This window comes from Streptopelia decaocto (assembly GCF_964273445.1).
Source record: "Streptopelia decaocto genome assembly, chromosome: 1".
In the NCBI taxonomy this organism is placed as follows: domain Eukaryota; kingdom Metazoa; phylum Chordata; class Aves; order Columbiformes; family Columbidae; genus Streptopelia; species Streptopelia decaocto.
In genome coordinates, this window is record NC_138663.1 from 14,248,287 (window position 1) to 14,271,460 (window position 23,174).

General features: G+C 38.9%; 1 protein-coding gene across 2 annotated transcripts in view; it reads right to left on the reverse strand.

Annotated features, from left to right (window-relative positions):
* Positions 1–23,174, reverse strand: part of RELN (reelin) — a 287,210-nt gene that overhangs the window by 89,757 nt on the left and 174,279 nt on the right. For both annotated transcript variants that reach the window (XM_082063244.1, XM_082063243.1), the window contains exons 12-20: positions 20,160–20,311; positions 16,784–16,896; positions 14,883–15,091; positions 11,754–11,882; positions 10,490–10,599; positions 7,499–7,565; positions 6,310–6,543; positions 5,539–5,700; positions 1,278–1,514 (exon numbers count right to left, since the gene is read on the reverse strand). In XM_082063244.1, the coding sequence (XP_081919370.1) occupies positions 1,278–1,514; positions 5,539–5,700; positions 6,310–6,543; positions 7,499–7,565; positions 10,490–10,599; positions 11,754–11,882; positions 14,883–15,091; positions 16,784–16,896; positions 20,160–20,311 (1,413 nt within the window). The remainder of the gene's footprint in view (positions 1–1,277; positions 1,515–5,538; positions 5,701–6,309; positions 6,544–7,498; positions 7,566–10,489; positions 10,600–11,753; positions 11,883–14,882; positions 15,092–16,783; positions 16,897–20,159; positions 20,312–23,174) is intronic.

Here is a 23,174-nt window from a genome sequence, read left to right on the forward strand (position 1 = left end):
TTGAATAACCTACCCCCCTACCCATGATAAATTGGTCTTACAAGAACAGAGGGAAAACAACGTCATTAAAGCGCTTTCATTCCAGCTCTTTGATGAAAAAGATGCAAACAATTTGAGCCCTAACATGTTGTTTCATTTTAATGAGCAGCGAGTACCTTCCTTGTCCTTATTAAAGTGGTTAATGGTGCTTCTACTGCCTCATTATCACCGGTAGAACACATTGGGTTTTGTTCCTACTGTTAAGCCAACTCCTTTTAGTTTGACAGATGATCAGAAAGTCAAATCATCTTGCTCAGAGATACTTGTTAATAAAATTCCAACAGTGTTTCTCTGAGTGTCCACGGGGACACTAAAATTATTTATATTTTCTTGAGGTTTTCTATAATTGCTGTGATTGTACTTTCTCCAAATAAATATATCTGTGCCAATTAAAGCCATACAGGGTTCATATATTGATCAGAGTAGCACAAAACTGGTGTTCATTTTTAATCAAAACACAGATTAAATTGAGCTTCATTTGTATTAATTACAAATTTTACACTTATGTACTCCAGAACTTGATTTTTGTGAAGCAGATTAATATTTTACTAAAAAAAGCTTATTTTTACACAATCTGAAGAGAGTTTTCCTCTTCTTTGCTATTCACTTTTTTTTTCTTTTCTCACTTTTTATTTTTTCCTTTGGGCAGGTGATGTTTTCTCACTTTTGTTTCTAAATACACAGCACATTTTAGGCATAATTTCAATATGTCATAATGATACACAGTATTAATGACAAAATAGATATAATATCAGACAAAATATCTACAGATACCTAACATCATTCTACCAACATTCTGCTGCCTTTCCTTTTAGGAGTGTAACCTAAATGTAACCTACATAAACAGATATGTACACCACTTACAAAATATTTGGAGTCTGTACTTAACAGATGTTTTCCATAACCTGCATACTCATATTAACCTGGTTGGATCTTAAGTGAAGATTATAAAAATTTTCTAAATAGTTTCTATTAGGATATTTTTAAAATATTTTGTGGGGAAAGAATGCTACATTTAAGGTTCCCATCAAAAATAAATCTCTGTGCTGTGGGGTGTAAAAACTTATTGCTAATTGTAATTTGATTAGTGACAGTGTTTTTGTCTATAATGTGAGGATGAGACAAAATTACTCTGAATAGCTGCCAGGAAGACTCAGCTGCAGAAGTCACTTGGTTCTTAGCAGGATGAACAGACAAGGAAAACAACAGTATAACAGAAATGAGTATGTGTTTCTCACCAAAGGGTCCAGTCATGTCCACAGTAGGGCTGAACATTTCCCAGGTAGAATCCCAGAGACTGTGTGACTTCAACTAGGTTGGTGAAGTCCAGACTGATGCTATTGAAGAGCACAGAGGTCATGATGATTTCATCGATTGCCCACACGTCTTCTCCTTGAGAAGAGTGATATGGTTGCCACCATCTGAACTGAATACCAATCTGTCTTGCATCTTCAGGCAGCTCCACTGAAATTATTCTGGAAAGCAAAACAAAATTATTACTGAAAATTTTGCTGTTTGTACATGGGGATGTATTTTATGGTTATTTTTTCTTACTGACTCCAAAAATCATGGGTTAAATTCAGCCCACAAATTCCTTGGCATGTACTGGTGTAGCTTGTACCAGTGACATGGACAGGGGAATCATTAATTCTCTTGGTAGTCAATGTATTTAGTGAAATACACATGTAAAAGCCACCAATTTTGTAAATTTTGCTGCTGCTGTCGAGCTCTCTGCAATTTTTACAGCTGCTCTTGCTTGCCAGAAGAAAACTAAATGCCCTCCATCTGAAACCCAGGAGTTTAGATTGCCAAAAGGGATCATCAGCTGACAAAGATTTACGAATTCCAGCTCCACTTCCTCAGACTCAGTGGATTTTATCCTGATCTGAAGAGATGCATCTTCTTAACATCTGGGCTTGTTTCTGCACAGCACTAACGTCGTGCCTGTGTTGCTCTTGTCCTAGAAGAACGCGTCTTTTCAAATTGCCACATTCAAGTGGAAAAGGTTCATCTTGTCAGACACTGTGATTATGTGCAGTCTTATGGCACACACTTTTCCTCTGTAGTTGCCTAGAGAAGGAATTGGAAGCGAGTCCCAGACTTTTCTCCTGGTATGCAAGGTCACCTGATTTGTCATGGCAGCTATGTCAACAAACCTATAATTGACAAACTGCAAAGAAAATTAAGAGTAATATCTAATTTCCAGCAACAATTATCATACACAGCAGCAGGGAGCATGTATTAATTGCCACAGCAATGACACCTTCTTGAAAGCTCCATAAATCACCAGGACCATGGTGTCCCACACAACACACATGAGCTGTGAAACAGACTGGCAACAGCGACATTTGTCTCCATTGGTGTAAAATTACCTGCTGGCAAAAGAGTTTTCAGCGAGCTCATAATGAATCAGATGTTTTTCTTTCTCTCTTAGGGGAAATGTGGATAAAATGACAAATCAGGTAAATTGGAAACATCATTTTGTACTTTAGCATCAAGTTTTTCCAGCTTTAAGGCTTTCTAAGCTGCCTGTTGTAATGTTTTGTTCTGTGCCTATGAAAGTCTTGTGCCTGCAGCACTCTTACTGCAAAACCACACTCTTAAAACTGACTTGCTAAACTGTCCTTGTAAAGAGTAAATTTATAATGCTGCTGTTCGATGTCACACTGATTTTAAAGAAGAATTCATTAATCGGTTAGCAAGGAAAAATTGAACGTCTTGGCTAAACAGGTGCGAAGGACTCAAAAAGTCCTGGCTGTCATTTCTAGGAGCCACTTTCTGCCTGTCGTAGTGTGGAAAGAGCAGCATCAAGGGACAGCCAGAGGTGACGGCTGCTGTGTCCCCGTGGCAAGGGACCAGCAGTGCACACACTTTATATGTGGCGGATACATTTCTTTTGCGGCTCAAATAAACATGCTTGAATGGCTTCATACCCATCTAAGAGAAACACCAAGCCCCATTACTCTCTGGCATGTGAATAAACTATTCATACAAGGAATTTCTTTCTACCAAGGGTTCCCTAATAAGCAGAAACTCTATGACTTTTCGGGTCAATTTCTAAATTGCTGCTGATGCTAAAAGGAACCAATGTTTTTGTCTTTCATAGGCCAGCAAGGTGAACCTGAGGACCGCTGGTACCCTGGCTAGGAGGAGCACTGCATCCAGTGTACACCACGAAGCCATTGGCACTTGTGTGAGCTAATGCTCTGTTATTTCTCTGCTGGTGGCTGTCTCTGATGCCTGCAACTTACCTTTTACTCTTAACTCTCATAAGCTCACTCACATGGACACTAATTCACACTGACAGTAATTTACAGAAAATCCTAAATCTTGACATACATCACTGATACACCTATGGGATGTTAAAATATTTAACAGGTTAAAATAAATTTCTTACCCCAGGGGATTAAGCAAAGACAATTTAAAAACTTTGGTGTAATCCACTGTATGTGGCACATAGGTTAGTACTCAGAACCTGACTACATCACCAGTCATAACAGCTTCTCCTGTCTGGCTTTGATTTGCTGTAGATAGATGGAGAGGGAGGGGTATTCTTGCTAATGACTTTTCTGCTGCAGGAAAGAAAAGTGTTCCTATTACCATTACCAGCTACCATTAGATTTCTTAAAAACCAGCTGAGAGACCTTTGCTCTAATCTCATTCTTTCAAGCTATGCGCATACCTAATATTGAAAAGCCACCGCTGTTCTGCTCAGAAGAAAAATGCAGCTGTCAAATGTTAGCAGATTAAATGCACCTTTTCAGCAAAACATTAAATGTGTAATTATTTTTTGTGTGACTGAAGATTAATTAAATTTCTGGATACAGATTGATTGCCAAACTTTTCAGCAGTTCATCTGTGTTACCAAAAATGCTGATATTTTCAGACAACATAATATGAAAAGGTGAAGCTTTCTTCATGTTCTTCATCATAATTATTGCCAGCATTATCTTCAGGTTTGTGCATCTATCATTTTTCTTTCTACTCAGAGTGGAGCATACATATCCCATGGCAAAGCCTTTCTAACCCATGTATGCTGTGCTTAGCTCTTTGCCCTGTCAGAACAACAGAAATTAAGTGCTTCATACTTAATCTCAAAAAGGAAAAAAGGTCTCTAGCATCAATATAATTTACTACATTTATATCTTAAACTTCATTAAAATCAGTCACCTGAATGTACATTTTCCTTTTTGTTATAAAAATTTCATAGTGCTATATATTAAAAACCTTTAGGGAAATGTAATCTCTACAGCTGTAATCTTGAATCTAAGAATTAGAAACAGGGCCATATAAAATATATATGTGACTATAATAAAGGACAGGAAAGGAAATTTTGAAGAAGGCTTATGAGTGTTCCAGTTCGTAGTATTTTTCTTTTGCAAATATTTAAAACCAGAAATTAAAGTTGACATGCAGTATACTTCTACCAAATACAGCCATTCCTCTCAGATTTTTGGGTATTTGTTATAGCTCCCATGAAATATACTTAATGTTACAAGTTTTTTCCATTAGAATATTCTTAAATATCTTTTGTATGTTGTAATTTTTGTATTGAGTTATTAACAAGATGAGTAAATATACATATATATATACATATATATAATATCCCCATGAAGGTGGATGCTTCCAGGTCTGAGTGGATTTGCACAGAGCTAGCCCAGATTGTTCTGGGCTTGCAGTACAGGTGTGGTCATGGATACCCCTAATTTTGCATGTACTTTATTAAAATAGGTGGATGGTCTCACAAATGTATAATAACAGTAAGTAATACCTTATCTAAATAAATCAGACACATTCCTCTCTAATCTGACACCAAATACAGGCATGGCTAAATAAAACAAGCTCTTCGTTCAGCTTCTGCATGTTGGTGCTCAACAACAGGATGAGGGGCAATGGGCACAGACTGAAAAGTAGGAGGTTTCATCTGAATATGAGGAAAAACTTCTCCCCTGAGTCTGGCCCATGGGCACAAGCACAAAGTCCTGTAATCCCCTTTATAACAGGAGCAGACACAATTTCCCTGCTGACCTGGAGAAACCCTGGTGTTTAGATGTTGTCTCAGCTGTCCTGAGCTGCCTACAAACTCCTAATCCCAGAGGATGGTGCAGTGAAGGTATCTATGGCTTCAAAGCTGCAAATAATTTATGTTAATTTATCTTTACAAGTGGCTGTTTCCATGGGAAGAAACATGCTCTTATTTCCCACAAGTACATTTCTTCCCATTCATCCTGCCCTGCCTCGGCTTGTTCTGTCACATCATCTGAGACTTGGATGCCGTTAAATCCGTGAGTTCATTCTTACAGAAGTGGGCAAAAATGGGAAGTGCCCAGAACAGCTGAAAACTTATAAGGAAAAGAGGTAACTTTCGGCATGCAGTGAAAGATCTTCACTCCGCTTACTCCTGCATCATGTGGGTCATTGTACTGACCCTCAGCACTGCATTAATCACTACCAGCATTAGTGGCATGTAGAAAACACTCATAATATTTATGCATATACCTTGGTTCGTGGTAGTTGAGGTAAGAATAGTGTTCCAGTAGTTTCCAGGTAATTCCATTGTCGTAGGAGTAGTGCAGCAGCACTCCTTCCCCGGGCTGGTCGGGTGCTTTGCAGGTGCTCAGCACTGACTTGCTGCCCAGGCGTAGTGTAAACTGCAGGAACCTGGATCAGAATTACACAAATATTTACGGAGTAACATTTTCATTCTCATCGTTCTTTTTTTTTTTTTTTTTTTTTTTTTTTTTTACCCTAACCAGGTTGTTTTCAGATCTTCTCAATCCAGACAAATTTTGATAAATATCAGTTACGGGCTTTTGTACATGCGATTTGTTTTTACTGTCAAATAATGCAATGTGGCACACATAGCTAAAAAATGCCAATCATTACAGCATTTAATTATTTATTAGGCACTGAAGGGGAGGGAGAGTTAGTGAATGGATCTAATCAGCTGCCACAAGCTGTCAAATAAACACAACCTTATAAATAATTAATTAGCACTTGGCTTTGACACTCAGGTTTGATATTAACATTTCATATTTTCCACCAGAGCTGTACAATAACTTCCCTCCTGTCTGTTTTGGGCCCTGTTGTTTACAAAGCAGGGGGAAAAACGGCAAGGATATGAAATCACCATTAAAATATGGAACTGGGAGTTTTCGAAAAACTTTTCTTCCTGCTAAAACAATCAGCTTAATAATACACAAGGTTGTAACTGGAAGGGGAGGGGTTCCCCAGTTTTTTTGCCTCACATTTCTGCTCTTCCCCTCTCACCTGGACTGGGAGCTGTCAAGGAAGGAGGTGATGAGCTGGCGTCTTCCGTCCTTGTTGAAGACCAGGGCCTTGCCGCTGGCCAGGACCCCGCAGCCGAAGCTGACCTCGGCCCCCCGGATGGAGTAAAAGTTGTGGTAGGAGGAGAGGCGGGAGCTGGCGAAGCTCTCGGAGATGAACATGGGGAAGGTCTGCGAGGCCGTCTCACATGCCGGCCCCGAAAATCCGGGGTCGCACCTGTGGGCGACGGAGACAAAACAGTGTAATTAGTGACCCGTCTTCTGCTGTTGGCTAGCAAACCAACATGGTGACTGCAGTTGTTCATGGATGGAAGACGCCTACACAGTCCCTCTCACATCCAAGACCCAAGAAGCTCTTTAAACTTTATTTAGGTTTTGCACAGCCAATGCCATTCTTTCAGCTAATAATTACTTTTCCAATTAAAGAAAAATCATGGTTATGAACACTCCCCTCCACTCCCAATCTACATACAATGCACAATACAAAAATACTATTATTAATTTTTGGAGTAAAAATACTGCTGACATAATTTGTTTTTCTTCACATGTAAAATTATTAATTTGCTTTTATCTGTAGCTTGTCACATGTGATAAGAAGAAATTATGTAACAGAAGAGAAAACCCCATGGCTCATGCTCTTGTTAATACCCCAAAACAGTTATACCAATATTTTGCACTTGCTTACTAATTTTGAGTAAAGTGCCTTTACTTTTTAGGCTGGAACAGTTTTAACAAACCGGATTCAGAAGAAAAGTGGAGTGCTGACTTTCTGTCCTTGAGGTCCGTTAGATTATGGGATATCACAACTATGAAAATTGTGATTCTTTCCCAAAATGTAATGTAAACGTAAAACAGTCCTAAATCACCTCCAAAACCAGAATAAAGCACACATCACTGTCATTTCAGTGTACTCTGGGGCACATTTTAAGGTGAACCAGAAATTCGACTCTGTCCCAAAAGAAAACTATTATTTACAAAAAGTAAATATGCTGCTGTTCAGAAAGATCGATCTTGATCTCTCCAGTAAGATTTATGCATTTTGAGGTCTATGCTAGTTTTATATTTAGTCATCTCAAAAAGCAAGGGTTGAAATGAATATCACTTCAACTTTCAGATCATCAAGTGAAGTATGTGACAGAAATTGAATACAGGTACTGAATTTTAACTCTTACTTGCAGCCATTTCTAGTACACTGTCCTCGCCCTGAGCAGAATTTGAGGCAAGATGGACCAATATAAACTGCAGAGAAAAGAAATCAGTTAAATGAAAGGCTTTGTTATGTGATAAGCAGCATAGAACATGTACAAGAAAGAATACAGACCTGAACATACAGTTACTGTATTTATCTTAATCCCACTAGCTGGAAGAGGTCTACAAAAGATAAAATGCATTTGATTGCATCCTGCTGTAGAACAGAGTAATGGAATTTTGTACAAGGATAGCCAGGGGTAATTTATTATTTAGTGGGTAATGTTTATGTGTGGCTTGAGGTACTAGTGATGTTTTAATTAATGCACCCGATTTTTCTAAGGTCATGAATGAGATCAGATGGGTTGCTACATATTGTCTATTTTCTTGTATTTGCTTTTCTTCATCTTATTTCAGAGATATAATAAAATATATGTATTAGTATATTCCAGCAGTACTCTTCTAGATTTTTTAAAATGTGCCACTGCTCCTCTGACTGAAATCCATGTACTTCATAGGATTTATTGGAATGAGAACTTGCCCTGATAAGTCTTAAGTAACTATTAACTATCATACACTTTCACTGATTCTTTCAAATTGAATAAAACTTCAAATTGTATGCAATCAAATATATTCCAGATTTGTTTTACTCTTTTATTTCTTCTTCCTCCATTGACTCCTAGTGAACAGTGTTGATATTTTGTGAAAAATAAGTAGGAAGGAAAAAATGAGCAAATGTCAGTATAATCTGCACCTCATTGCATTACTCTGGGTACAGCCCAAAGCGTTAACCTGTGGGCAATGTTATTTCAATATAATATGACAAACAAGCCTTAACCATGAATATTGTAACCTTTTCTGTTGAAGAATGCCTATTACTTGGAGTTATCCACTTGCACTGTGCTTTTTGGAATGTCATCCAAATAGCCACCAATTCTGTATAATCTATAACAACCAGTATTTATTCCCTCTCTTAGTTTTATAATGCCCATCATAGCAGTGTGTCAGTACTCCCTGGCATACACACTCTAAATCCCTGTTAGCTACTCGCTGTAACTAACTCCCCATCAGACTTCATGTGATTTCTAGATTTTCTCACTTTTCAGGGTGCAAAAATGCTGCTCGGTCTGTTTGATTCATTTGTCTCTTTCAAGGTCTTTTTGAGGGGGTGGTAAAAGTCGAAGGGTTAAAGACGTTATGATGTCATTCAAAATGAAAAAAAGCTTTATGAAAATTGGCAGGTTTCCAGTGTTTCTAAAAGATGGCCATCTTCCAGATTTCATTTAAAACTTAACTCACATAAGAAACAGTTGTGAAGCTAGAAGTCAGAGTGCTGAATCCTTGAAAATCTTCCCCTCCTTGAAAATTCGGGTGGTTTGCCAATGTTTATAAGTCTTTCCCTACAGTACTGAAGTGCAAAGCTTCAGTTCCACTAGTATCTAACAAAGGAGGCATGCAAAACCTCATAAAAAAGTTTGTCTTTAAAACTTGATTCCCATGTCATGGTTCTACACCTCAAACAAATGTCAGAGCAGGCACTTTTTAGGCAGATGGTTGGTAAAACTGCTTTTGAGGTGGTACACACTGGAGCATGCAGCATCCTTTGACGGAATTGTGTTTAGTTCTACAAGCAAAGGAGGTGCGTATACATGAATTGTCCATTAATTTTCAAAATTTTGCTGTTTTGTTCTCTTGCAAAGCATTTGGATCCTTGAATTGATTTAATCTCGCTGATGTTTCTGTGAACTTCTGGGAGTGTCTCCAGCATTTCCAGTCTGCATTTTCTTAGGTAGCAGCTCGTCTTTGCAAATGCTGACAGACATCTTCTTTTGTACATATACCTAAATTTTCCTGTCATTTTACTTTCTTTTTGATGTATATCATCATCTCTAAAGAAAAGCATTAATTCTCTATGCAGAATGTCAAGATGATGCTACTTCCCATTAATGCAATTAAGATAATAATTTTCATTACTTTTTGTGAAAAACTTTCATTTGTGGCATTATATTATCAAGGCAGTTTCAAGGATAATCTTTTCAAAACTAGGCATTAATCTATTTTAAGAATTTTCCAAGATGTAACTATTTACCATTCCCAAGCTCCATATCTAACCTTACCAGGAATCACTTCAAAATTTCACAGGGTATTGTACATCACCTTAAATTTTTAAAACACATACTTCACATATCTAATTAAACAAATTCTGGATGTACTTTACTTAGTCCCAAATAATTTAAGGCTAACAAGCAAGCTAAAAAGATTGCACCTTGTCATAGTTAGTCCTTTCAATCATACTTATTTCTGCACTTCATACCATGTATCTATTTTATCCTGTGTTCCTAAATATTTTTTTCTGTGCTTTAAAGTATTTCCTTTCAAATCTGGCTGTGGTTACCCTATGAACTACATTTTATAATTATATGAGTCAATATAAGCTCATCCCAGTTGTCCACATCCATTTAAAGAACAGGTAGGTCAAAAATAATTTCCTAAAACAATAGCTCCATGAGACAGATGGTCCTTTCCTCCTGAAGATATTGTAAACAATATTAAAGTGTTGTCAGTGTTTCAGTAGCAGCATTGCTTTCTGAAGGTCTTCTATGTCCAGAAGGAAAAATATGTCCCAGTTACTGTAACTGCCACTTAGGCTGGCACAGAACGTGTCCTTAATAGCGTAGAGTAGTACCTATTTATGTAATTAGGACCAAGCAGTCAGAGGAAATGCTATATTAAGCCCTGGCCACCAATATATTTTCCTGGAAAGCATTCAATTAAAAGAAAAAGCAGGGTAATCTACCAGGCTATTGTATTTTCAGATGACAGAATTCCCCTCTAGCTTCAAAATGCACCTGTAACCAAGTACAGAGAAGAAGAAAAGGAATTTTGACCTGTGATTCTGGAAAATACGTTTACTTGGAGCAGCATATAAAAATTTACTCTTCTGATGCATCATGATTGTGGATAAGAATACTAACTATTATCGATTGCCCACATATTTCCAAGGATCGGTCCTGTTTGTCTCCATCGAATCCTGGTGTCACTTGTTAATGCCGCATTGGGAAGGGGAATAGTTATTCGGTTCCACCTGAAATACATATAAAACAAATGCTAGCATTTTACGCTGATAGTTGGTAAGCAACTGCATGTTTTATGGATGTGTTTACTTATACTGGAAGCTTTGTGAAGTTTTTTCACTCTAAAATCTGGTCAAATGAAGCAGTGAAGTTACTGCAGCTTTAGAAAATATACATGGAAATAAAGAGCAGGGCCCACGATATTTTCATACAATATACGAATGTCAATTATTCCATTATAAACCTTAGCTATTTTTTCCCTGTATGAATGTATGAAGTCATTAAAGATCTTAACCTGCTTCACTGCAGCAACTTCTCCATCACAATGAGTATGACCTAAACTGCATACTGCATTAAACCTTTCGGTACAACTGAGCTCTGGTGGAAACCCATGTGGGTGAGAAGAGGGACACGGATGATTTGGCCTGCTGTGGTCTGGGCCATCATTCTCATATCATCCACAGGGGTTACACCTGCTACACACACCAGGGGTAATGGTTCCTGTGAAAATCGTATGGAAATGGTGATCACCAGATAACAGCAATGCTTCAACTACGCTCACTTCTCATGGTCATACCCGCTGCTCTGACGTGTTTGTGGAACACGGGATACAGAGGGATACAGAACCACGGGATTTGCACTATGCAACAAGATGTCACTGTTACTTTTATGGTCAGAACAGTACTGAAGAGACTTAATAAAGACAAGGGTTGATATGAGAAAGTGACACTATCAACCATCCCCATCTGCAGAACTACAGAGGATGTGCTTCATTGTAACCCAGTACTAGGATTCCAAGTGAGTAAAGGTGGATGTAAATACGGATTTGACTGATGGTTCCTCTGACTAACAGGAAAACTTTTGTGTCTTTGAGATGGTATAACTTTTATTTTATACACCAGCATGCTGCCCACAGGATTTTTTTTTTTTTTTGTTATTTATCTTTAGCATCAGAAAAATAATGTTATACTGCAGAAGTAGCCCCATATATTTCAAATTTCATTACTGGGCAGCCAGGGGGACCAGAACACTCCTTCCTTGCTGTCCTCAGCTAGTAAAAAATGAAAGATGACATGGGGTTGTATGCTTTGCTGCTTTCTTCTGACACCTATAATTCACTTCTCTAGTATTGCATCTCCGTTAGCTTTGCAGAGAACACTCTCACCCGCTGTAATTTTCAGAGGCGTAGACCGTGCTGTGGGGAAGGTGAGGCCCAGCACATATCTCAGGCAAACACTCGGTGTGGACCAGGGACCAAGAGCGACCATGGTTGGTTGAAAACTCCAAGCTGACACTAATACCACAGTGAAAGAAAGAAAGAAAGGAGAAAGACACCATGAGCCTACCTGGCATAGATATGAACATAGAAGTATCAACACTGAGAAACCACCAACTCTGCTGTTCCTAATTACTGATGCTGAAGTGTGAAATAATTTTAAGCAGACTTTGAATACAAAAAATCCTGAAAACACAAACATGAAAAAAATCTCAGTGTTAAAAAAACAAAAAGGTAGCCTACAGACTAAGGACTGTCTAAACACGTAGTCCTTGTTTGGCCAACATCTAGCTAGTGTTTTTATGCTGCCACTGTTAAATAAGCTGATGTTACTCTCATATTTAGCTAGAAATGGTTTCAAAAGTAATGAGGAGAAAACTTGGATTAATCGGAGCTAGAAAGCATTATGGGAGCACAGGACACTTTTAACTGCCAGCTGCTAACATTACATCTTCACAAGGTGGCAAAAGACCACTAGTTATTTATGCACTGGCTGGCTCTTCCCTTCCATTGGTGACAAATATTAACTTAATTGAACTTGTCGGTCACCTTCCTCTTCCACCCCTCGTGCCAGAATGGAGATCAGAAAGCACTATGTAACCGTGAAGATCACCAGCCCCCACCGAGGACTGCAGAGGGTGGATGGGACCTGGAGAAGGACACCCTTCAGAGAGCCCCTGGAGCAGGACAAGGCCCTGGGAGCCCAGGGACCCTCTGTGCTGCTGGTCTTTGGAAGCTTCCTCCTACCCCACAGAGCCTGGAGGGCTCAGCGGTGAATTTTTGTGAATTTTGTGACATAACTGTAAGCAAGACCTCCAGATTTGCTTGGAATAAGTCTGCTGTTCTCTATTTTCATAGATGAGTACTAAACCAAACCATTGATGCTCAGGTAGTGATATTAGAGAACAGGAAACTGAGTCTATGATATCTATCCACTGAGTCTATGGCACAGAGTTATTAAACCCATACTACCAAAAGCTCATTGACAAGTTCAGATTTCAAAAAGTTATTACTATAACTTTTTCCTTCCCTGTTTGACTGCATATTTTTTTTAAAAAAATGTTGTTTACAATCTAGGGATATAAGGAAATCCTTAGAACTTTCACATTCTGAAGGTCTTGCAAAAGTGCTTGATTTATTAAGGATTTAGTATTTTACTGAAAGATTCTTCTAATTTCCTCCATATAATTAGCTTGTAATATTCGTTTTATTTTAAGTAATGGCAATGGAACATTATAAAAGTCATAATTCATCACCTCAGTACTAAATTATTGGATTATAACTTTTCCTTTTCATTATGATTTGCTGACAATATTACTTTATTTAAATGTACCATCACTGTGATATTGTAAGTGTGTATTAAAATGGTTTATGGAGGTTTTGACTAATTTAGTTCAGATTTAACTATACTGATACCTTGGAGGCTCACATTTGCTGCACATATTCAGTGCAAGTCTCTCACATTTGCAGTAATGAAAGCATTATGAAATGTGTTGTAGACCAGGAGATGGGAAATGCTGCTGTATTTGGGAAACACAAATAGGGATAATGGGAACCTAGTGCTTCTTTTGTCATGAAGAGTCTCGCTTCTGCTTCAGAAATAGTTTACACAAAGGAAGAATATTAATATTTCAAAAGATATACTAATCCCGACCAGGTAACAGACTGAGACAGAGACTTTATATAACACGTTTACAGGCCAGGAGTGTTTACAGGCAAAGTTTTCATTTTCCATGTAGAAAAATATTGTTGCCTTCCCTTCCTATCAATTATAAGTGCCTTGATTTTTGCTGCCTCTTGAATTCTCCTGCCCTGCATGGCTTCTGAGACTGCCAGTGCTAATGCAGTTCTTTCCAGTTGGAAGTAGGTGCCATGGGACATGGATGTGAAAGCACTTACAGTCTCCTAATTTAAACTCTTGCCTCTGGAAGAGTTAAGTTAGTACTCACAAAAGATCAGGATAAACAGTCTCACATGTACATAAGGAAAAAGAGTCAGTGAACAGTTTGGTTTTGGGTCCCCTGTTTGAAGAAGGATGTTAAGCAACTGGGGAGGTAGAGCAGAGTATGACCAAGATGCCCTAGAGCACCGAGCTAGAAGGGGCTGAGGAGCCGGCTTGCTCAGCCTGGTGAGCCTGTGATGGTGTAGAGGGCACTCACATGGGAGGCAGAACCAAATTCTCCTTATTACTGGCAGGCACAGTAGAATGGCCATAAAGACCTGGCTTCAGAGGTTTGGACTGAACATTAGGAAACACTTTTTCACTTGAGGAGGTCACCTAGAGAGGCAACACAACGTCCATCCATGGAGGTTTTCAAGTCGCGGATAGGCAAAGCCATGGCTGACCTGACCTATGCCGGTAACAATCCCGGCTGCAGCAGCAGGTTTCACTTATGAAAGGCCCTTACAACCAACGTGTCTAATACTCTACACAATATGAATCAGCAAATGACTCTCTTCTTTCCCTTTTCCTTCAATTAACTCCATGGAAAAAATAATGTTGAATGTCCAAACAAAGCGAAACCAGTAAAAGTGAAGTTCAGTGGTCAATATACAGGCAGTGAGGTCCCTATACTGATGATCAACAAGATGAGGGCCTTTTATCACCAGTCTTGTACGAATTAGATCTGCTTGTGGCACCAGTAATCTCTGGGAGGACAACAGGGCAGGTTTCTGCTGCTGCCTTTAATACTTTCGTCCTTACACAGTATTAAAAGGTAAATCTCATACCCATTAGAAACTGGAGCAAAAAATCGCTCTAGATCATGAGCATATTTCAGAATAACGAACTAAGAAAACCAAGTTTTGATCTGGAAAGCTGTTTAATAGACATTGCATATGGAGTATATAAACCTGGGCCTGTGGAGATAAGGAGAAACCTTAGCTTTTGAGCAGTTTATATTTGTCATTATTAATTGGCCTCATTGTTTCTGACAAAAAAAAAATATTCATATAGATACTATAAACCAAAATATGCTATGAAGACAATAATCAAAAGACAAATCTCATCTGTTGTACCTGTTACCAGGTTGATAAGTTCCACAACCCAAATTGATGGAAAACTGGATCATGTGAGTAACTGTGGAAGGGAGCACTGGAAGGACGTGAAAGTAGTCCACAGCCCAGACATTCCTGTTGTGGCCTTGGTGACTCTTTTGTTTCAGGCAAAACTTGGTTACTGGAGTCTGCAGGTCTGGACTAATGACGACAGAAACCAGAGATGGAACCTTTAAAAGAAATTAAATCAGGTTTAAATAAAACAAATAATATTTTAAAAGGTACTATTTAAAATAGAAAAGAGACTTCAAATGTCTTGAACCAAATGTGCTTTTCTCTGTCATTACTTCACCTGCATAAGCTTTTTAGCCACCTTCTTCCACAGAAGATCCCAAATAAAAATATTTTATAATATATCTACAGCTATTAAGACGATTGATACTGGTGCTAAATATCAACTTAGTGGGATCAGTTTGTTTGGTTGTAAAGACCTTGTAGAGAATACTACCTTCTATGTTCTGAAAAGTACCTGTTTATTTGGTCAGTGCTCAGTTGACAATGGAAGATGATATTTGTCCTGCAGCGTTTCAGCCCACAAGAGCAAATGCAGGGTAACGACATGTCTAGGCTGAATACGTGAGAATGGAGTAACAGCCTGAGTTCACAGGCGCTTGTAGGGAGGATGTTATGTCGTGGAAATAAATGAAAGCACTGCCTTACAGAGCTTAGGCTTTGTCCTAAAGCAACGTAATTAGAACTTTATTATGTCAAAAGAGGATGTCAGCTTTAAAACTGCTTGTTTAAAAAAAACCCCTCCACAATGAATTCAGCATAATTTCAGATCCTATCTCTCCCCAAGTTCCCCAATTATTTTTTTATTATTTTACAATTACAGTTTCCTTCGTTTTAAAAAAGTTCTACCCCATCTTTCACATGGAAGCAGGCGAGGAGGGAAGCCACGCACAATGAAACAATGCAAGTGACTCAACCAAACTCTGGCCAAACCCTGCCGTAAACTTTGCTTGCTGAATGCGAGAGTTACAGTGAAAATGCACATAGACCTGTGCTTGTAATCAGCTGCACCTTTACTGCCAAATTTTCCACAGACTGTATAAGCATATGGGATTTCAATCTCTGGTGCACCCACGTGTCAACATATTACATATAAATTTTTGCTGTCTTTTTTACAGCAGCAGGGTAAGGACACTTCAGGGCTTGGTTACTCGGGCTGGTCTAAGTGTTTCCTTGCCCTAGACAGGAAGGATCCTGACAGCAAGCTCAAGGTCATTGCTGTGCTGCCTGGCTGGTGGACATGGTTGTAAGGAGGCTGTAGGACCAGCAGAAGAGAAGCTGCCAGTGCACACTGCCAGCAACTGCGTCCTATGGCTGAGGTGACTAGGCCCACATCTCCACGGATTGTCTAAGAGGGCACACAATTGTATTTAAACTGGAAATAAAGAGTGTAAAACGTGAAAATTCCTGCACCAGGCATGGGAAAGACACCCAGGCATTTCCAAGTCACTCTCCTCCCAGCCACTGATCCTGCCATGACTGACGCTCTCAGAATGTAGCTCCTGAGTATCAGGCCATGGCCACCAGGAGCTTGGGTGGAGACAGGAGTGTTTATTTGCAGGAAGATGTTATCACCAAAGTTTTCAGCTGATGGCTGAAAAGTTTTACTTGTTGCTCATTTTCCCATTATCCTAGCACTAGCCAGCGCTGCGGTACTGCTCTGGACACCAATAACTGCAGAGCCGTGTTGCAAAGGCATCCTGTCACTGTGACATCTGCCCGTGATTTATGTCCACGAGAAGGACATGTTTGACAGCCCCTGTAGAATGTAACATACAACATTGTTGTGATGGCTTAAAAATGGATTGATCTATCCATCCCACCTTCCAACTTTGTTTAAGATGATTTACCTTGTAAGCAGCATAGGTCAGGGTATCAAGAGGAATGTGTTCCCTTCTGCCTTCAATCTTGGCGTAAAGTATGACATCATTTTCATGGGATTCTCCAGAATCACAAGTTCCTCCTGTACAACACATATTTGGGGGAGAAAAGAATTAATTGAAGCCCTTGTTATTGGAAAGTGGAATCATATTATGCAGCCATAATTATGAAAATAATTACAGCCAGATGCTATTTAGTTTAGGATATGAAACAAAAGTACTCCAGTCCTAAGGACACAGTGTATAAGAACTATTTGATCAGATACACCATGCCAGAAATCAAGGGGGTTGGCAATTATGAAAGCCTCAAGTAGGTCTCTTAATCACCTTATCAAAATATTTTTAATAGAAAATGCTGTGCCCAAAGCAATACTTTTCTCCCTATGCTTTAAATCCTATTTACCTAGAAATGCTCTGATTTTTGAGTTCTCATCAGTAAACTGTTATTTAGTGCTCACACTCTGTGCAGCCGCATACATCATATGTGGGGTCCTCTTAAATACTTCTCAGCTGATAGTTTGGCAGCTGAGAATTTGCTGTTGGTAGGAAACGAGGAAGACTCCTGTGTACCTTATTTCTTGTGTTGCTGCTTCTACTGTTTACACCATATCCTAAAAGTGATGGAGTCTACTGTATCAGACAAAACCTGTGTAACATGGTTGTTTCACTGGAATGGGACAGCATTTGAAATATCTTCATATCAGTAAAACCAAAACCACTTTTAACCTCCTCCAAAAGAGCAGATGTATTGGCATCTATGGACACTGAGTTCTACAGTGTAGTTATGAAATGGACATCATCACACCAGTTTGGTGTTCTGGAAAAAAGTTTTAGAAATGAAGTATCTGTAACTGAAACATAGTTTGCCTGTACACTGTGGGTACTGCAGGTACTAAAACAAAAACAACAACAAAAAAACCCAAACAAACCCAGATGAGGAAGCTCCTTTGAAAAGTCTGTAAATTAAAAAGGCTGCACCTGCATAACTGAAGCACTTCCTCTGCTTTTTTTCACTACGGATGGCCAGTTTTTGGAATGGACTAGGGAAAGCAGTCCAGAGAACTAGATAATATGTGCACCTTTGATGTGTATTATACTGTAATAAGGAACATATATGTGTCCTTTCAAATATTCTGCTTGCCTAAATGCTTAAACTATTATTTATTTAATTTACAAGTACAAACAGAACACATTTTTCAAGCAATATCTCCCTGCCCTCTGTGCCTACACGTGTTGACAACTTCTCCCCTAAGTTCAGAAGGTTGAGCAATTTTCTTTCCTGTTTCGCTTGCAGGTGTTGTAATGCTTGGAAGAACTGGGAAAAAGCATCCTCTTTTTCCTGTTCTTTACTGGTAATTCATGTAACACAGAGGAGATGTGCGACAATTTAGGACAACAACATGAGGTCTTCCAGTCATTAAATGAAGGGTGTTTTTTCTTGTTGTTACAGAAGGTTGCTTGTGGAGGTCACAAGTTTTGTCTCTGCTTCCTCCTTTATTTTTCTATTATTCTCTACTTTTAAGCAAAAATCCTCACCTCCTCTAAACATGGTGTTGAGAGAATAATCTCATGCAATTTCCTTTATGTGCAAAATAAAAGTTCTGGAAAAACACCGTGAGGTACTGAATGATAATCACCATGTGCATAGGGATTTTGGACTGTTACAACAACGAACTAATGAAGTTGCATTGACAACAACAGTGGGCAGGGGAAGTACCAGGACAGGTTTGTTCCTGGTCTCTTTCTTAGCCCTAGTAAATCCATGAGGTTGTACTTTGACATAGCAGGGAATGTCCACAGATGATACTAACACCAAAGCAGTGCTTTTCACTAGGGATGCCACGTGTAGGACATTCCTCCTCCAAGACTGTAGCACCATTAGCACACTCTGTGTGAATCTCAACCGGGGCCAATAGATTACCAGAGGAAAATATTTATGAATATAGTAAGAGCTTTTGAGCAGAAACTATGCTATGGGTTCAACCAGGTAAGGCTGTTCCACCTCCGTGCTACTTCTATGTCATCCTTATGTACAACTGTGTTGACTCTGATGGATTAACACCAGACCCTACATGGATATGACTGCAGGTGCCTATAAATACCCTACGGTGTGGTAAGGATGACAAAGACATGACTAACACTTCTAATATTGGGGTAAGAGGCACTGAGTCAAATCAGAAGATAAAAGACAAGAAGATGCTTCTTCACATGAAGAATTATTAAACTATGGAGCTGTTACAGGATCTTGTGGACATGACAGGCAGGTTCAGTTGATTAAGCGCTAATACCAAGGATCATTTAAAATACTCTGGAGGGGTCTGCCTCACCTACCTGCCACTCCAGCAGGCTGTGACTCTCCCCCAAGTCCTGGGTTATATGTGCCAGCCTTGTGCTGATGTCTCAGATACACTTGGACACCTCCAGTGGCAACAAAAATCTGTGCTTATGTATTAAAACCTGTCTGAGGATCGAACAAGAGTGAACCCACACCTATGTGTGCACTGGGTGCTTAAGCTTCCATCACATCAAGGGAGCTCCAAGCCATGCAGTCAGTGGATTCCAGGGAGCTGCACAGCTGGTATCACAGTATCACAGTATGTTTGGGATTGGAAGGGACCTCAAAGATCATCTAGTCCAATCCCCCTGCTGGAGCAGGAACACCTAGGTGAGGTCTCACAGGAACATGTCCAGGCGGGTTTTGAATGTCTCCAGAGAAGGAGACTCCACAACTTCCCTGGGCAGCCTGTTCCAGTGCTCTGTCACCCTCACTGAGAAGAAGTTTCTTCTCAAATTTAAGTGGAACCTCTTGTGTTCCAGCTTGATCCCATTACCCCTTGTCCTATCATTGTTTGCCACCGAGAAGAGCCTGGCTCCATCCCCATGGCACTCACCCATAGCAAAGCTATGTCATGGTAGGCTGATGGGTTTCCAATAATTGTACTGACCGTATCTCCTCTAACTATAAAGGAAGTTTTACACCTTTGTGTAGCTTCTACATTAAACTGTTTTAACCTGGAAATGGCTGGATAAATCCATGGGAGTAATGCTACTAAACTCAGAATGCCCCATCTCGTTCATAAAGATTTGCATCTGCAGGACTGTGCCATCTGGAACAAGATCTTTGGAAGGCCTATTTACTTGCCTATCATATTTGTACACTTGTGTGGGCATCCAGAAGGATGAATTCTTGGTCTGACTGAGGTCAGTCTTACATCCTCATTGGCATCAGAGTAATGGATCAAAGCTATCATCTTCTGAAAGAGTATTTAAAATTGTTCTATACACACTACACAATTTGAACCTCACATGCCCCACGTGTTGTACTACATTAGGAATATATACTCACCCATACTGAAATAAAATCTTAAGTTCCCGTAACCTGTAGTGTCCATGTATGGAGTGCATATTTTTCTTTCTCCATCTCTGAGAAATACCATAGCTGAGCCAGATTCAAGTGTCCCACATTCAGTACCAATGACGGCTCCAGAGATGTCCCACCTGGAGAGGTCAACAGTGGGTGGAGAATGTGCAGCAGCACGTTACTGATAAACTCATACAGAACATTTTCTAGAAGTTCTTTTGTAAGTACAAAAGTATTTGCTTCTACTCTTACACAGAGGACAATAAAATGCAGTTTTTCAAATATGATTTCTATGACATTACTTTCATATTCCATGCCAGTTTTTAAACCTAGTTGAGTCAAATAAAGCCAAGTAAATGTAAATATTTTAAACAAATTGGCAGAAAACCATGAATTACTAAAAAAAAATGAAGCTTTTAATGGATGCTGTTACCGAATATTTAGTGTTGTGTTGTTCTATCATTTTCATTGTTTTTCTGGCATAAAAATGTTTAAAATATGATTGCATTCTTTCATTTCATATAATCTAATGTTTATAGATCAATGCAACCTGAAAAGGCGCATACACGCCGTATTTACTATACAGTCATTAAATATGTAGGTAATAGCTGAAAATGCTTTCTTTTCATCTTTTTGAGCATTTAGGGTAACAGTTTTTGACTAACACATGAACAGAATATGAAAAAAGACTGCTGTGTTTTTAATATGTGATGATACGATCTTTCTCAGTTTTTCTGTGCAGCATTTTCTCTTATTTTTATTCAGTGATAATTAAAAGAGCTGTTGCAGAATTTCCAATTAAATATTTTTTAATTGAAAATATGTTTTCATCATGAAAGCATGGGTTTCTTCAAAACTTGATTAAAATATTTTGAAAGATTAGGAACTATTGAAAATTTGTATATAATTTTCATCTGATACATTATTATTCATGTTGAAGGCTTAATTAATTAATAATAAAGTATTTTAAAATGATAAGTCTGATAAAGCAACGAAATTATTTAGAATCACTGAATACTGATAATCTAAACATTTAACGAGCAAGTGGGATTCAGGATGAATGAGAAAACATTGAAGTTCAGAAACCTTTGTAGGAAGGCAAAGCCTTTTCCTGTCTGATTCCAACAGAAACAATCTCTAGTAGCAATATGCCATATGATAATTTCAGAAACTGTCATTTCAAGAATTAACAGTCTATTTATCAGTTTAAGTGTTCCAACTATTTAAAAATGTATTTCTAGGATCTTCTTAAAATCTGTCAGTTTCCTGAATGACCTGAGTTGTGACATATCAGCAACGTGCCTGTTTGGAAATCCTGCTTTAAAACTGTCAGCCAGTTACACAGAAACTAGTGAGCTTAGCATCACTGAAAAGCGTTTTTGGTATAAAAATAAATATGTTAATGAAAGCACAGTTTAACCTAACCCTAATTCTGAGAGAAGTATTTTAGTCATGCAGACTTTTTAAGGGTAATGTGCAATATAATCAAAATACAATTTTGAAAATGGGTCTCTGGGGTTGAAGACAAGTACAGAATTAAACAGTTGTGCCTACTTTCACTTACACGACAAAATCTCACAATGCTCCATTGATCTTTTGTATGCTCTATTTAGCTCAATTAAAACACTCTCTGTGGTGACCCACAAAACAACTCAGGGTCATGAATGATGCAGATCATGGATGTTTCCAGGGATCCTCTCCTTTTAGGTAGCATTGGAAGTGAAAATCAGAAAGTTCTAAAATGTTAAAAAACTGGCACTTTAATACAAATATATCAAAATACTGCCTGCAAGGATAATGGAGAAGGAACCTGGACAATGATGTGACAGAGATGTAGACACTCTTGATTAAACATTACATTTCTATTCCTTTATCCCTCACATGACTCTTGAAATTCTTCTTTACAAAGAGATGATAGAGTGATATACAGATCTAAATTAGATCTACCGGACATGGAGGTCCAAAGCTGCAATGTCTCTGCTCAAGGAGCCAGAAGCAACCTGATGTGTGGATCTGTGCACTTTTAAGATCAGGCCCTAATTTACACAATTGGGGCGTAAATTGACAGTGGGAAGACACATGGTACTAACAACAGCAACCCCTGTCCATGTAACCTACTGCTTTAGGTAGGACATGCCAAAAATACCAATCAAATGCTTATTAAAAATAATGATAGGCTCCTCTGCCCTCACTGCGGAGCTCTTTCAGATGTCTCACCTCCATGTGGATTTGTTGCAGAGGAAGGTGGTGGTGACCCCTATACGTGAGGTTCCTCTTGCTCTCCTGTACGAGGGACACTTTCGCCTTTCCCTTGAGAGCTAACAGAGCTGACAGGCTCCCCTGCTGTTAAAAAGAGGAGCCTGAGAACTGCCTGTGAGCTCTGTCTCAAGTATAAAGTGTTTCTGTGACTACTTGAATACAGTAAAACTATATTTCAAATATAGCTCAAATAACATCCAAAAATATTCCTCTAAGAAGGAATTAAAGAAGCTCATCTGTTTGCAGTTGTGTACAATTCCCAAAACAAAGCCAAAATGTTGCAAAGACAATGGTGGTGACAATTTTATATGATGGGGATGTATTCTGATTTCAGTGTGTATTCATGGCTACATGCAATTTTAACCCCCTTTCTTATCACACCAACTGAAAGAAGTTTCTAATATGGAATAAAATGTGCAAAGAAAAAAAATGTTATGAAGCCTTGTGCTGGCTGCTTTGTGCTTTGGAAAATAAAGATTCCCCTCTGCTAGGGCAAGCTGCCATGCCACCAAGATTTTACATGGAGGGGGCCAGATCAGGACCTGGCTCCTGGGACTGGATGCAGGGTGACACCGTGTGGGGGTGCAAAATGCATCTGCTGGCAGCACCTTGACCCGCTCCGAGCTGGGAGTGATGAGACCTGCAGGTTGCAGTGAGACACTGTGTGACAGTGAAAATGTAACACTCCTAATTCAAAAGAAATTGTGCATTTGCCAACCAGGGTAAGGTATAAGCATTTTA